Source organism: Sarcophilus harrisii, chromosome 1 (genome assembly GCF_902635505.1).
Source record: "Sarcophilus harrisii chromosome 1, mSarHar1.11, whole genome shotgun sequence".
NCBI lineage: Eukaryota > Metazoa > Chordata > Mammalia > Dasyuromorphia > Dasyuridae > Sarcophilus > Sarcophilus harrisii.
The window spans coordinates 114,316,489-114,333,841 of record NC_045426.1 but is presented as its reverse complement, the minus strand read 5'-3'; the positions used below and the strand labels follow the sequence as shown (position 1 = coordinate 114,333,841).

General features: G+C 34.9%; 1 protein-coding gene across 10 annotated transcripts in view; it reads right to left on the bottom strand.

Annotated features, from left to right (window-relative positions):
* Positions 1–17,353, bottom strand: part of PTPRD (protein tyrosine phosphatase receptor type D) — a 1,049,942-nt gene that overhangs the window by 82,353 nt on the left and 950,236 nt on the right. For all 10 annotated transcript variants that reach the window (XM_031947762.1, XM_031947812.1, XM_031947874.1 and 7 more), the window contains one exon: positions 9,540–9,663. In XM_031947762.1, coding sequence (XP_031803622.1) covers positions 9,540–9,663 — 124 coding nt within the window. The remainder of the gene's footprint in view (positions 1–9,539; positions 9,664–17,353) is intronic.

The following is a 17,353-nucleotide window of genomic DNA, read 5'->3' as shown; positions in this document are numbered from 1 at the left end:
ATGTTTCCTTAATTATAAAATATGAAGAGTTTAGTTGGTTCCTTCAAGATCTAATAATCTATGGCAGCTACTCAGTAATCATAGACTTAGAGTCCTGTCTCCAACTATTGCAAGATTAACAAGGGTCTTGTGCTTTTCAGATTAGGGTGGAAATTGAACACTGACATTCTTTAAAGAGCTTCCCATCAATTCTATTTCTGACATGGTAGGGATCAGTTTTTACCCTGGTATGCAGCCAGATTCCTAAACTGGTGGGCTGGAGGTCAGGATCCTATAAACCCACAGAGAAAAGCTCTGTTTATGTAAGCATTTATGAAAAGCACAGTAGAAGGAGGGTGTTTTCCTTCTCTGGTTCCAGAGGATCTATAGAACAGTGTTGCAGAGATAGATAGGGAGAATTCTACCAAGAATTACACTTCTGGCTTAAAGCACACTATTGAATCAAATATTTATCTCATCATTTTAATGCCTCTGAACTACAATTCTACAAATCAGCAATGGAATTCGTTTTGAGGTTTATTAGAAAACAGATTTGTTTTTAGATCAACCTATTCTTTCAATCATTATTTCCTCTTGGGATCCTGTAGTGGTAAATTATGAAAGGAAAATTAAAGTCCCCTTTTCTTCTTCTGCCACAGAAAACTGATTCTAGTTCACAATAAGGTACAGAACTTGTTCTGGCTGTTAATGATTCAGAAAGAACATTATCTTCATTTTTCCACTCCATATGAAACTTAGAATTTAGAAATTAATAAAATTCAGAGTTAACTGCTATACAGAGAAAGTAAACTGCTGATGAGGAATAAAATCTAGTATTCTTCTTTCATTTTTATCTGAGTTGTCACACATAAGGCTATTTCTGCTCTAGTAGGGTACAGTAGTCTATTTGCAAACCATCCAGAAGAAATATTGTTTTCCACATTCAATTGCTTCATCACTGCACAGTCCTGTAATTTGGTCAATAGATTCCTCATCTCTAAGATCAAATAAAAAATACTCTTGTCTTTTAAAGTCTTTCATGATTGGACCCATCCGACCTTTCCAATCTCCTTATATATTACTTTCGTTCAAGTAGTGTGTGATCCAATGGCCTCCTTACTGTTCCTCGAACAAACACTCTATCTTTGAATCCTGAGCATTTTCATGCCTGGAATTCTCTCCCTTCTCATATTCACCTCCTGGCTTCCCTGGATTTTTAAAGTCCTAGCTAAAGTCCCATCTTTTGTAAGAAGCCTTTCCCAGTCATTAATCTTACTAATGTCCATCTGAAATTATCTTCAATTTATCCTCTGTATATCTTGTTTGTGCACAGTTGTTTCCCTTTCTCTCCTATTAGACTGTAAGCTCCTTGAGGTCAAGACTGTTTTTCTTCTTTATAATCTCTGGTATTTAGCAAAATGCTTGGCACATAGTAAATACACATAAATGCCTGTTGACCTGGATTGGCTTCTTTTCCTGTAGAATAGGTCATTTCCTCTAACGGCTTTTTCACAAAGACCATGTCTAACTTGACTATTGTAAGAACAGGCTAAATTGGCAAACGTGCTTTCTCTGTGCAACTAAATCCATAGAGAGGTCAGAATAGCAAGGTAAGTTTCCATAAAATGTTGAATTCCAGTTAATTCTTGAGCATAGCATCCTTCAGTTATCTACAACCTCTTCCTCTTTGATAACTGGCTAAGCTTCAGTGCCAACAACTGACCTTAGATAAGAAGTTATGGGACTGGCAGAGGGTGTGGGTATGAACATCTGAGCAACAGTTGGCCTGAGTGTGTGTCTCTGCCTACATTCCAAAGTTAACTATAAATAATCAGGGGATTACCCACACCTGTGCTTGCTTCTGATTACAGAATTTGGAAGTGCTTTGTCCACAGACCCACTATTCTGTGGTCTCACACTGTAATTTGCATATCGCTTTCAGAGATCTTTTACTTTCTATTATACAAAAAGACATTTAAAAAATGCCTACATTTTGTCCTTCAAGCTCCAGCTTGCATTATTATTTCAAGGAAGTTTCCAAAACTTCCTAACCTAAGAAACACAAGCTACTTTATTCACATGAAGCAATTCCCATTAGTTTATTTTAACCAAAATGTTATCCTTGAATTTGAATGCTATTTTCCAGGTGCTACCCAGAATAAACAAGCATTCCTCAGGAGATAACACTAGTATTATCTGACTTCTTTAATAGCCAACACATTGCATATAACATAGGAGATGTAGTTGCAGAACAAAGCTTCAAAGAACAGTTTTTTTCAGAAAGCATCTTTTTCTCAATCTGCCATAGGAGTAAAAAAATAACCTTCCATTTCCAGAGCTTAGTTTCATCATCTGTATAATAAGCAGTAGAATAAGAACCCAATAAACTAGCTCACTAAAACAAAACGAAAGATAACAGAGATTAAAAAGAAATTTATTCTCAATAGTTTATATGTTACTCTCCCACTAGCTATAATGACAGCAATTGTAACAGCAGGTTAAAATGCTATGTTCATAGGTAAGTCATTGCACTCAAACAACAATAGAGCATATGATGGGGAATGTAGACATCAGCATTCTTTGCTTGGTCTAATGTAGAAAGTTGTCATCTTAAATAGTGGTAATTGGATGTTACATTTTACCCCCATATATAGGAAGCACCCCATGAAATGACTTCCAATCTTCCAAAGGCTAAGTAAACTATTCTTTATAGCTAAGACAAATGAAACAGTAAACATTCATTTGTATATGGCTCAAAAGGGGAGTTGTTAGTTGATCACAAACCCTGAAGTAATAGGATTAAACATCATTGTGTTTATAATTTAACTTGAGAAAATGCAGTCTGAAGTTGGAAATGATGATGAAGTTGTACTATAGACTTAAATTAATGGCTGATGTGATGAAGGACTTGTGAGTCAAAGGAACTAAAGCTGGTATAAGACAAAAAGAATAAAAAAAGTCTCTAAAATAGTTTTTTGCTATAAGATACATTTTGAAAGAGAGAACATCTATAGTGGAGGTATTCTTAATGTACATAGTCAAGCCAGAAATCCAGAAAAAAAAAGTTTATAACAATATTAATAGAGTCAACTTCAAAACTAAAAACCTAAAGGAGAAATAAAAAAGAGATTATACTGAACAAGGCTACATGGAAAATGTCAGATGGCAGCTATCAAAGGGATTCTTTCAGGAGACAGATAATAACTTAAATTCCTAAGTGACAGAACTTTCTACAGAATGTTTTTCTTTGCCACAATTAATTAAAATATTGCACCAGGCAATATAAACAATTCTTCAAAATGCTTCATTTTGCTTGAACAGTTGTTTTCATGTATTTTTCCAGCTAGTGAATTTATAATAGTTTTGTAGACATTGTAATTTGTAAAAAGGATTCTCAAAAGAGGACATTATAAAATGGTTGGGATGGGCAACATGCTAGTATGTCAACCTGTGCCAACAGCTGTCCCTAGTCAGAGAACAACTACAGAAACTAAGGAGAACCTTCTCATCTTGCCTTAAAAATAAAAAAATTCGTGTGGTGGCATACAACTGGTGAATCAATATTTTAGAGTAATAGGAGCAGCTTCTTGCCTTTCTTTTATTAGATTTATCTTAGAGAGGATGTTTCCCCTGGGAAACACTTTCCCATTTTAAAGGTGCTAAATTGCCCATCACACAAATAATCAAGCTGTTGTAATATGATCTATATTATTTACACTTGGATTTTCCTGAATTGCTTCTATTATGCAAATCAAATAGCAGATGATACATTTTAGATTTCCATTTAAAAGGACACATTTCCCCCTTTTTGCAATTTGTAGCACTATTATTTGGCTGGTCTCCATTTATCAAACATCAATATTTTCTTTTGCTTCACAGATTATTTCAAATATATGCAGTTTTCCCACTTATGTATTACTAGGATGAAATCATACTATATCAGGATCCTAACTAATTTCATTCCTGCCCTTGCCCACAGCTCTTTTATTCAAGAAACTGCAAATGTTCCTGAAAGAAGTCTCCTCTGTCTAAGTGGCTAGGTTCAAAGGTATAAAGGGAAATGTAGAATTAATTTTATCATAAGTTTTTAAGAAAGAGAGTAAAAACATGGAAAGTTGGCATTCTTTGCATATATGTACTTGGGGAGATATGACCATAGATTCTGAGTTGAAAGGGTTCCTCAGAGAGAGACCATCTACTCCTATCCTTTATTGATGGGGAAACTGAGGATCAGGGAAGTTTGGTGCCATATTGAAGGCCACACAAGTAGTAAGTGAAGAGACAGAATTTTAATCCAGGTCCTCAGACAAAGCAAACAATGCTTTTTCACTCCACGACATTATTTACAATTCAAGTTTTAGAAATATTTACTATCAAAATGTAAAACTGTGTGTGTGTGTGTGTGTGTGTGTGTGTGTGTGTATGAGAGAGAGAGAAAGAGAGAGAGAGAGAGAGAGAGAGAGAGAGAATATGTGTGCCTCTTTAACTTTAGCATCACTGACTGAGGATTATAGAACCAACGTATTTTAGTGCTACATGGTCCTTTGGAGACCATCTAGTCCAATTCCCTTAATAGGAGACTAAACTGAGAGAGGTAAAATTGACTTCCCAAGGTTATCCAGCTCGTAAATAGCAGAGCAGGGGTAAGATCCCAGCTTTCCTTATTGCTAACAGTACTCTTTCTGGCTCTGCGTTTTGAAGTATTTCTAAAGCAATCAAAAGAATATCTGGAAAATGATAGCATACTATATAAGTGGTACAAATGTTGTTTGCTGCTTGAAAAACATACATTTCTTTAGGCTACTAAAATGCTACCAAGAAACCTCAAAGTGTTAATGGGAAAGGAAGAAGATTCTAATAACACTAATAAAAAAAACCCTCAGAAATTTAAGCTCAAACAAATAAAGAGTTCTAGATACTCTTCAAGAACAAAGCAGATGATAATTTATAATTAGGGAAAAGGTCAGGGTGTGAAGATATGGATACTATGGTTTATTTTGCAAAATACCTTCTTTAACTTATTATTTCTATATAAATTTTCCTACATCATTGCCTGTTTAGTCATCACAGAATCAAAAGAAGAATAACTTCAAAAGTGAAAAGTAAATTGAACCCCATCTACAAGCAAATTATAGATTCATCTAAAAGAAGCAGAGTTCTTTACTAAGGAAAATGATTGCTTATTAGCAGGTAAGGTAAGTTAAGTTATTGTAAATTATAAGGCATAATGATATAAATAGAAATGAGTATTTAAGCATTCCACAGTTGATGAATATAATAAATTGAAAACAGGGGGGGGAGGGGAGGAATTTAACATAGTTTACCAGACATAGCTTAATATAATAACAATAATAATAATAAAAACAATAACAATAATAATGTATTATGATGATAGCAATGGGTTTGCAAGAAGAGCACAGCTTTCAAATATGTCTGTATTTTCAAATTGTTGTGATTTGGAAAAGACTATTACTTCCTCTGTGGTACCATCATTTATCTCCAGGAAATAAAATGTCTGCTTAAGAGGAAATCACAAATAGCATGGAATATAATAAATATTAGTCAGATTAACTAAATTGTTGAATTTATAGAATATTAAAATCTGAGGGGACTTCAGGTTTCTAGGTCAGCTTTCAATCTGGGACTCACCCTGGGGAAATTAGATCTAAAATAAACAAAGGATATTTTTTCATTTTATTCAAATTATTTGACTTTCATACTGTAGCAAGAGCAGAGGCACAAACCCTAGGTGGGGGCAGAGGATATGGAAACATACTATTTCTACTCCAATATCATTCACTGTGAAAATGGTGGGAAAGTAGCTTGTAAAGACTAATAAGGACAAAGAAGGCCAAGTGGAGAAAGCAGATAATACTGAATGACCTAGTTAGTGGGGAGAAAAGAATGTTACCACAAAGCAGCCTGACAGTGTCTCTAAGACCATTACAGATCTGTTCCTAGCATCCAGGCCAAATTTTTAGTCTTTCATTTCACACTCTTGATTTCCACAGTGGAGTAAAGACAGTAAAGGCTTTCTGATATTTGAGTCTAAATTACAGCTCTTTATTGGAATTATATGAGGCCAAAGGATCACCACTGATTTGTTTAACATATCTCCAGAGCAGAAAGAAAGAGGTCAAATGTAAGCAGTAGTCACCCATGAACCATATGCAGTCTATACATAGATGTAAATAATAACTAGTGAAGTATAATTCTTAAATTATTTGCCCCTAAAGGACAGCTGCCTTGTTGCCAATGTCTCATAGACAAGCCGCATTGTTTAAACCAATTTTTTGAAAAGGCTAAGGCCCACTTACTTTATTTTGTGAAATGGAAAATGAGCACCAAATAATTCAGTTATTAGAGGGCAATCATAACACTGTCAAAAGGATCCTGCTTCTCATCATAAACCAGCATTATTTCTTTTAAACTAAGAAAAAGTGCATATCACTTAGCATGTTAGTGAAAAGGGAGATTGGGACAGTAATTTATTTCAATTCAACAAACATTTTGAAGCACCTACTATTTGTAGGAGATTGTGCTAAGGGCAGGGATGAAAAAATGAAAGGAAGGTGGAACTTGGAAGTATTCACAATTCACAATTCAACTGAGAACGTAAGAATCTTTTGTTTGATTTTACAGGAAAATATGGGACAAATAAAAATGTCCTGTAGCAATGGGGAGCTATTGAAATGTTTTGAACATAGGAATAATATAATAAACAAAAAAGATTTTAATTTCAAAAAGTATTAGGACTAAAAGAATTCTTTATCTTTAAAGAGATTCCAAATCTCAAATTTATTCTTTGGAGAATATATTGTAGAGTTGTTGTACTGGTAAACATTGTATATTTAGAAAAGAAAAACAAAACAAAACAAAACAAAACACAAAGATAAACTGGCACTTTTCTAGACTGAAAAGTTTAAATAGCAAAGTCCCCATGGATTAGATGGGAGAAGCTTAGCTTAATAGCTGCTCAAGTGAAAAAGAATTCAAGGTTTTAGTTGACTGCAAGTTTCACATGAGTCAACAGTACAGCACAGCTGCCAAACAAAACAAAAGAACAAATTAATCCAACCTTAAATTGATTTGGGAGAAACCAGGAGAAAAAGAGGAAGTCCTTAACAACTTTGAAAATGTTCTGGAGGATGGATGGGAGAAAATGGACACATATCACAAAGGTGGATGGTTTGGATGGGTTATGATCTACACTGATGGAAGTAAAATCCACACTAAGAGATTAAAGCTTGTTTAAACTACTGAAGTATAAAAAGGATCCTACAAAATGAAAGTCCCATGAATCTGTAGTGACTTGATTGTTCTCTTTTTGACATGAACTTCATGAAAATATCACGTTTAAATTATGACACCTAGAAACCATTTCCCAAGAACACAAATAAAGGAGTGGGAAATGTTAGGCAGGGAGAAGAAAAAACAATGGGAAATATGAGAGTATCTTTAAATATCTGAAGGATATCTGCTAGCACTGCTAAAGTAGAAGCAGGTAGTACTGTACTAGATAGAAGTTGTGGCTTAAATGGTCATCTGTAGCTAAGACTAGAAAAAAGCAGGTTGGTGGTGCAATGGACAGAATACCACCTGAGAGTCTGAAGGACCTGAGTTTAAATCTGATCTCAGACATTTACTAGCTATATGATCCTGGGCAAGTCACTTAAGCCAGTTTGCCTCAATTTCCTTATCCTCATTTGTAAAATGAAGTGGAGAGAAGTAGTATCTTTGACAAGAAAATCCTACATGGTATTATGAAGAGTTGGATATGACTGAACCAATTGAACAACAAGGCTAAGAAAAGCAATAAATTTAGCCCCAATGGATCTTCAGTGGGTGGTGGTGTTTCAGAGTAAGAAGAGGGACAGAGAAGAACTGCTGCCAACTGTCAGCAAATTAATCAAGATGCCTGTCTTGTTGGTTTTAGGTGATTTGCTCTGTCTATAGTAAAAAAATAAATAAAAAAATAAAAAGACCTGGGAGAGTTTATATCTCTTTGAACTTCTCCATCATGCCCTAAGAAGCTCTTTTTCCTGTAAGATCCCTTCAGCACTAGAATTCATACCTCATCAGTAGCCACTGTCCCTCTAGGATGGAGAAGGACTTCCAAGACAGTCATTAAAAGATCATGCAAGTTATCTCTTCACTTCCCACTCAGCTGTATTCCCCTGGATTTCTCCAGATACTTCTGTCCCTTACCAGATATTTTCCTCTTCATCTGTTTTTCAGCTTCCCCTACTAGATTGTTAACTTCTTGAGAGCAGGAACTGTCTTTTGCCTTTCTTTGAATTCCCAGTCCTTAGTATAGTGCCAGTCACACAGGAAGTCTTTAATAAATATTTATTCACAGACTGACTGATTGAGGCTTGGAGAAGGGCATTACTTTACACTCTGGAATCCTGAGGAAAAATCTCCCCATTATTTGTCTGCACATTTTTTTCCAACCAGTGTTCCCTTGGAGGAAAAGCAGCTGGGGAATTGTGTCTTTGCTTCCTTTCCCAGGCAATCAAGAATCTCCTGGTAACATTTGGTGCTGTCTTACAATGGATCTATTTTATGTTAAGGGCTGATATAATCTTTCTGAGTTAACCTTGGTTCTGCCTTATTAAGCTAATGGCATGTTTGAGATCTCTTGCAATATATATAGATTAAAATTATTGAAAGTACCTTTAAAAAGGTAGAACTAGTACCAAGGTGGAAGTTCGAAGGAACTGGGATTCAGCTAAATATAAGACACAACATTCTGACAAGGAAAGCTGGACAATGAGGGAGAGCTCTGCCAGGACTTCTAAATTCCATTTCCCTTCTAAGGTTTTAGCCTGGGATTATTATTAGGACTCATTTTACTTGATTTAAAAAATAGAAAAAGAATACAGGAAATAAAACAGAGAGCATAGTGAAACTTCTAATTTGTTGGAATTAAGTTCTTATGAGAACTACCAGGAATAAATTAGAGGCAAATCACATAAGGCTGTATGAATTGGCAGAAAAATGGCAGATGCGTTTCACTATGAGCATGCATCAAAATGAATATTATCTTGCACTTTAAAAATACATGCTGAATGTACATGTGAAATATTAGAAATTGTCCCATACCACAAGAAAGACAGTGTTGAATAGAAGAGGACTGTCTGGGAGGCAGGAGATCTGAATTCTAATTCTAATTCTGTCATAATCTAGCTGAATTTACTAAACTTAAGCATTCAGTAATGTCATGATTGAAGCAAAGTTGGAAAACATTTGGAATGCAGCAGCTTCTTTAATCAAAGTACTCTATCAGAGAATCTCTGAGTTGAAATCTTACTTAATTCTTACACATATTGAAAAGAAGAATTTTCTCTATATAATAAGTAAAAAGTGGTCAGCCAAAGTTTTTAGAGAGACCTCCAATAATGGGCAACTCAATTTTTAGAAAATTCTAAATGTTAGATATAATGGTTCCAAAGAAAGTTTTGACTTGCAGCAACTAATTGACTTTTCAGGCCTAACAATTGGACATAAAAACTTTTTAACCAATGGAAATGATGTACATGCTCACTGGATTTCCTTACCTTCTATTGCTGATAAAAGAACTCGAGAATGGTCATATGCAATTACATTTGCATATCTATTCTTTGGTTTGTTTACTTCCAGATTTGAATGTTCCCATGTAAACTGCTGACCAGGGTCAATTGACTACAAGAGAAAAACAGGTAAAAAAAACAAAGCGAGAATCAATATTTGTATAATGATGCATTCTGGACATTTATCAGAAGAAGCAAACATAATCACATTTTATAGGCTGAAGCCAGATTATATCAAGATGATTTTTATTGCAAAAATGAAAATTAATATGGAGTACAACAGAAAATAGTCATGTGAATAATAGCTGCTATTTTTATAGTGACTGAAGATTTGAATAACCTTCTTTTGTTCTCACAACCACTTTTTGAGATCGCTATTATTGGTATAATTTTCCCATTTCTCCCCCTCTCCATTAGACTATGAGCTCTGTGAGAATAGAAACTGTTTCAAAGTTGAGACTGTTTTAAGCCCTCATGCTTAGTATAATGCTTGGAACATAATATTTGGATAAGGAGCTGTAGAATTGAAGGGAATTCCATATTGATGAAATCACATGTGTATTAGAATATGAATTACTAGATAAGTAAAAAAGACAAATTGTTGACTTCAGTCAAACAACCAAAAGATTCAGGGGGAAAGTCAGATCACTTTACTTTGGTCACAAAGTTCTTCTTTATAGCCCAATGTCATTGAAAAGTAATTGTTTTTCTGGGCAAATTGGCTTTCAGGAAAACAAAACAAAACAAAAATGGCTCTTCCCATCTAGGAGCTTACATTCTATTAGAGGACCAATGTGAATATATATCATATATGTAAAATATTGTTGTTGATCAGTCATTTCCATTCATGTCTAGCTCTTCATGGACTCATTTGTGTTTTTCTTGGGAAAGACAGTGAAATAATTTGCCATCTTCTTCTTTACTTCACTTTACAGATGAGGAAACTGAGGTCAAAAGAGTTATATGACTTTCCCAGGACCACACAGCTACTAATTGTGTCTGAGGTCAGATGAATCTTCCTGACTTCAGGCCTGTCAATCTATCACATCATGACACTTAGTTGTCACAAAAACTATAGGAGAGATAAATGCAAGGTATTTTGGAGGAGGAGCTTGAGCCACTAGATGCTGGGCATCAGGAAGTAGCATTTTATCTAAGCCTTGAAGGAAAATTGTGGTTTTAAGAGGCACAAAGCTTGTTCAGAGTCATGGAGACAAGCTATGGCGTGGCTTATTGGAGTAAGAAGGTCATTTTCCTTGAATTACAAAGTATGTGAAGGGGAGCAAAATATTAAATATCTGGAAATATATGTTAAGACAGGTTATGAAGGATTTCGAAATCCTAAGACAGGAATCTTTATTTAATCCTAGAGGAAATACAGAGTTCTCAGGCTCTTGCAAAGTGCTTTAAGATCCAAACAAAGATATTTGTATTTGGTCATAGGGGCAATAGGGAACCAGAATTTACTGAGCAAAGGAATTACATGGTTCAATCTGTACTGTGGAAAAAATAACTCTAGGAACTGTATTGAAAATGGGGCAGAAAGAACCTTCAGTCATGGAAGCTAATCAGGCAGCAACGGCAATCACAACAATGACAGTGACAATGATATCACTAATAACTTTATAAGACTTTAAAAAATATGCAATTTTCTAATATTTTTTCATTCAAACATTTAAACGCTATGTTTAAAGCCATATGCTGGGTATTGGGGAGACACAAAGTTGAGTGAGGATTCAATCTAGTAGAACTAAGATATTTGGGTGATATGGTTAAAGGCAATTTTTTTTTTGGCCTTACTGTAGTAAGTTATAACTTTTTGAAACTTAAAAAAGCATCTATAGTTTTCATGCACTTAAAAAATAGATATGCAAAAGTCAAAAATTCAGAATTAAATACCTAAAAATAAAAAACCTAGTTAAATACCTAAAAAATATGAACATATTAAGGTTATATATGTGCCCTGATGAGAAGACCAAATTCTTTTTGGTAGTAAGTGGAAAAGGAAGGGAAGAAGATAGGAATAAGCATATATGAAATGCCTACTATGTGCAAAAAACTGTGCTATTTTATTAGATTTATTAACTGCTTCCAATAGCTTCTAAACATGATAAAATTATCTAATTCACCAAGGACTATTTTGTAATATCAACCCAATTTTACTCTCTACTTTATTTTTTTATTTTTATTATATTATTATATAGAGTATATTTACTACTCTACTTTATAGTCTGAGACTATATAAGTCTGTTCAAATTGTACAGCCTCAATTCTTTGCAAAATAGTTTTCCACAGAGTACTGTATCCTTAACAGAAATCTACTGAATAACATAATTAAGGCCATTTGTGGTTTCTTGGGAGGCTCATAGTGGGAAATCCTAATGTGATTACTTTAGATAACACACAGATTGTACAGAAAAGGTAAGCATTATGCTAGAAAAACTGCATTGTTAACAGTCACTAGTGTATCAACCTTTAATACATAAACCTCATTAACTTGGGGCTTAGTCATTAAGTATTGTGATCCTGAAATTATAGCTGTTACCAACCTTAAGCTAAACTAACGAATAATTCTCTTTACATGAGCTCTTTCCCTCTTGTTTCTCTTTATAAAATATCCTAAGAACATCCTAAAGATGTTGAATGTCTTTGTTGAAAGCTAGTAATATCTTTGATAAACTTTTCTTTCAGCAGGAACAAGATTCATCTTAGGATATAAAATATCCTAAGAACATCCTATGTTGAGTGTCTTTGTTGCAAAACAGTATTATCTTTGATAAACCTTTCTTTCTGTCAAATAATGGTTCACCTACAGATGGGCAACACTGCCTACATTAAATGAGAGTAATTAAACCGCATCCAAGAATTCAAAGACTTCTATCAACTTATCTCTGCCTCTGTTCATTTCATCTTCTCTGCTTCCTTTAAATAAGATATCCACTATCTATACAGATAAATGAAGAAAAGAATAGATTTGTGGGTACGCCACAAAATAGGTGTATTTGTTCAATACATTACAGAACAGCTTTCTAGAGTGCGGGGCCCTGGGAATAATGCATCAGGGGAGGAGAAGTTATTCAACCAGTCAGCGGAGCAGAACTAAGCTAATAGGCACAAGTCATCTCAATGAAACACACCAGAAAATGGCTATCCTCTACCTCTTCAACCCAAGTTATATCTCCTTCTACCCTATCACCTTATGTCATAGTGGAGCAAATCCCTTAAGATATCCCATTTAAAAAATGAAGATGGCTTCACATATGTGATGAAACAGATGGGAAGCAGTCTAAATTTATACCAGTTTCAAAAAGAAAAAAAAAAAACCCAAAAACAAACACTGATTAAATGTTGAATTGTCTTTAGGTAATTCATCATTCATCCATCTGAATCTGTCTTATGGATTGAATCAGTGCTGTTCCTGTAGGTTGTTATATTCAGGCGAGCAGTAAGTAAGCCCAGAAGTTTAGTAAGCATGGATAAACACTCTGGGCAGGCAAAATTTAATAATGATAATTTAAAACTTTATAAATAAAATGACAACAGATTAAGCACATGTGGTCAAATCCCCATTATCTATGGCAATGAGGTAAAGCAAAAAACCTCAAGAATGCCATTAACTATTTATCCTTCAAATCCTATTCATTAGTCTTTCATAGAGCTGATGATAAATAATGGCAACTGGCGCATGTGCTGCTGCTCTGCTGCTATCTGGGAAATGTGCAGATGAGCACCGCAATGACCAACCACCAGACTAAGTAAAAGCTAAAGGCCTAGGTGACATATTTGATGATACAAAAGCTGGATCACCAGTTCTCAATCACTTTTTAAAAATTCAAACAATATACCAATGGTAGACATCATAGAGTAACGCAGACTTAATAATTTTTTATGAGAAGCTGCTTCATAAGGTAGTTCCAAGAGAGAAAAAGTCATAGAATAAGAATATTAGGACTGGCAGGACCTTGGAGATTAAACAGTATCCTCCACAGGTCAGGGACCAAATCTTAGCTAAACATTTCATTGCCTCTCCAAACTCAGTGCCCAACCCAGAAAACTCCCCATTACAGTAGATCCTAATCTGGTTGGTGAACAGGTATAAAGTAAGATTCAGTGGAGAGGTCATCTAGTCTAATCCTCTTATTTTATAGAAGAGGAAACTGAGGTACAGGAAAGAAAGCAGATGGCATTGGAGTCAAGTGGATTATTTTCTGTGTACATAATTTGATTTCCAAACTTTGGAGTGGCTATAAATTTACACTTAGAATCACAATAAATGAGTAAGATTACATTATTTTAACTGCCAGACTATCTTCAAAAAGATTACATTGTTATAACTGCCAGACCATCTTCAAAAAGAAAATAAAATCCCAAATCTTGATCATAGAGAAGAATCCTAGAAGAGTTCTCCAAGTCCTAATTACTTTACTTTGGTGGTAAGGGAATCTTTACCACATATGACAATAGATTCACATTCACACTAACCACTAGAGTCTTCCACTACCAGTGAGAGTGCTTTCAAGACAAAATCCTCAAAATATCTCCTTCAGAAAATCAAAGAGAAACCACAAAAAGGACATATCCTTTAAAAAATATTTTTTAGACACCTAATTATATAGAGGAGAGGAATATTCTCATTTACTGGCCAAAATATGCTAAAACTTAAGTATTTTCTTCTATAAAACAATCTAAACTCTGCCATGACCTTGAACCAAGAAAAAAATACTTTTTATCTTTTATTTTTCTCTTTTGTTTCTGGCCACAAGTTATGAAAATTCAGTCTCCTCTTATATAATATGCTTTGCCACAGGATCTTTTAAAGACATAGAATAGTAAATTGCCATTAAGGGAGTTTCTTTTAGGCAGTTAAGGCTTGTTTTATTCTTAAGATGTAAAAATATTTAATAGAAATTATAGTATATTAATACAGTACAATTAAACAGTGCCCTTGCTTTCATGCTTTGCAGTAAATATATTTTGTAAAAAGCAGAAAATCAAGGAATTTGAAACTGCAAAATGAAGTTTTTGCTGAGTATAGTAAAACAGTAGAAATGGTATATTAAAAGCAAATACTGGCATTGAGGCAGAAAGTTGAGAAATATCATCCTGCCTGAGTATAACCACTAATAACAAAAAATGATATCATATTTCTATTATTATAATAACTCTAAAGCTTACAAATCACTTTCTTTGCCTAGTTCTATGAGGTAAATCTTGTTCCTTTTTTGCATATGTGAAAAGGAAAACTCAGGGTACTTAATTGGCTTGCTCCTGGTTACAAGACCAGTAGCAGATCTGGGTCTTCAGCATCCCTTTAGTAGTCCGAGTTCATTACTCTTTCTTTCTACACTGCCAGTCTGGGAAACCATCAAATCAGTGTGTGCCTGAAAAGGGAGTAAATACCAATATGAAGGACTACATCTCAATCAAATTACCTTCCTTGTTTACAGGAAGCCTCAAAAAAAAAAAAAAATCCATAGAGTCCAAAGTGTGATTTGGTGACAGCAGTAGGCACAATGGCACTAGGACTGATAGTCTTGTCACCTCCATTATCAATGTCCTGTAGGACATCTTAAATCCAACATATTCAAAACAAAATTAATTAACTTACACACACATACACACACACACACACACACACACACACACACACACAGACTCTTCACCCCATCCAATTTCCCTTTTACTACAGAGGATACTGCCATCTTCTTAGGCACTCAGGCTCATAACTTAGGTGTCATACTCATCTTTACTTTCTGCCAACCTTTATAACCAGTCTGATGTTAAATCCTGTCAAATCTACTTCAGTAACTAACATCTCACACATACCTCCTTATTTCTAATGACACTGCCATTACTCTGCTTCAGGCCCTCATTACCTCATGCCTGGACTATTACAGTAATATGCTGGTTGGACTCCCTGCCCCAAATCTGTCCCTATTTGAATCTGTCTACCACTCAGCTGTCAAACTGATCATCCCAAAAATACAGGTCCAAACTCAATCCCTCATTCAATAAACTTCAGAGGTTAGGTCAGCTCTCTACTGTCTCCAGGAAAAAAAATAAAATATCCTCTCTTTGGCTTTCAAACCCCTTTATTACCTCATTCCCTTACACCTTACTTTCCTCTATATGTATTACAATACAGTGACATTGGCTTTCTTCTTGTTCCACAAACAAGATCCTGCTTCTCTCAACTGTGGGCACTTTCATTGGCTGTCCCCCATACCTAGAATCCTCCACCTCATAACCTCTGTCTTCTGATTTCTCTGGCTTCCTTTAAGACCAAGACAAGACTTTCCTGATTTTCTTTCATGATAGTGCTTTCCCTCTATTGATTATTTTCAATTTATCCACTCATATATCTTGTTTTTATACAGTCATTTGCATGTTAATTTCCGATTAGACTGAAGGAATAGAATTTTTCTTTTTTGGCTCTTTTTTGTCCAGTGCTTAGCACAACGCATAGCATATAGCAAGCTTTTTAATAAATATATACTGACTTGGATTTGCTTAGAGATCTTGCTTCAAATCCTGGCTTGGTTATTTGCTATATGATCCTAGACATGTAAACTTTGTCAACCTTGGTTACCTCATCTGTAAATGGATTCCAATTCTGCCACTTGCTGGCCAAGGAAACTTGAGAAAATCATTTGATTCCTCTGGGTCTCTGTGTTTTTATCTATACAACACAGAGTGAGGTTTCTTAGATTATATCTAAGGTCTTTTGTACTTCTAATAATCTATATATAACCATATAAATTGGTTGCATGAATTTCACTTCTCCATCTTTCTTAAACAACAATTTCAGATGTCTTTTTTTTAGGGGAATGGTATGGAGAGGGGCTTTGTTCTAAACTGGGTGATTTAGATCTAATGGAAATTACTGTGAATTTTTTCAGTGTAGAGTACAAAAACAGTCTCAACATTCTCTGGACATTAAAGAAAGATACTAGAGGCCTTATAAAGCTCTCCTACCAAATGAACAGGAACCATCTGAATAGTAGACAATCCAGGAAAAAAAGGCAAAACCTTCTCTCTGCCAGTCTCCTGTATTGATATGTCTTCTACACTTTCCTGATAATTCAATCACAGAAAAATAGAAAACAATCACCATTCTATCCAAAGGTCTCTCTTCATTTCTCATTGTCCTTGATCTTTCTGCAATGATTACCATTGCTGATTATGCCACTCTCTCTTAGCTACTTTTTCCTACTATATCTATATAGATATTGTTGCTATACACGAAACCAGAAGTTGGGGCTAAATAAATGGCTACTAAGTGGAAGACTGACTCAGAAGTTTTCCTTACAACTCAAGAGGGATAAAGAGGCACCAAAGTTGTTTTTGTTGTGTCCAATGAAAATAAGAGGCATAGTTTCCTAGGACATTTAATCATTTTTCCTTACACTGATCCTAGTGAGAACGAGAAAGAGATCACAGTCAAAATAATTTCACCTAGTAAACTGATATCCATTTGAAAGGCAAAGAATTTGAGGGTTTTTTTTTCCCTGAGGCAATTGGGGTTAAGTGACTTGCCCAGGGTTACACAGTTAGGAAGTGTTAAGTGTCTGAGGCCAGATTTGAATGCAGGTCCTCCTGATTTCAGGATTGGTGCTCTATCTACTGCACCACCTAGCTGCTCCTGAATTTGAGGTTTTATGAAGACCTTAAAATATTCCAAAGTACATACTCTCATACTCACACTCTTTATGAAAGTGAGCACTTTCACAGGAAAGTGGAAGATATAAAAAATAATGTTACAAAAATTTGATGTGAGATTAGGAAATTAACAGTGAAATGCT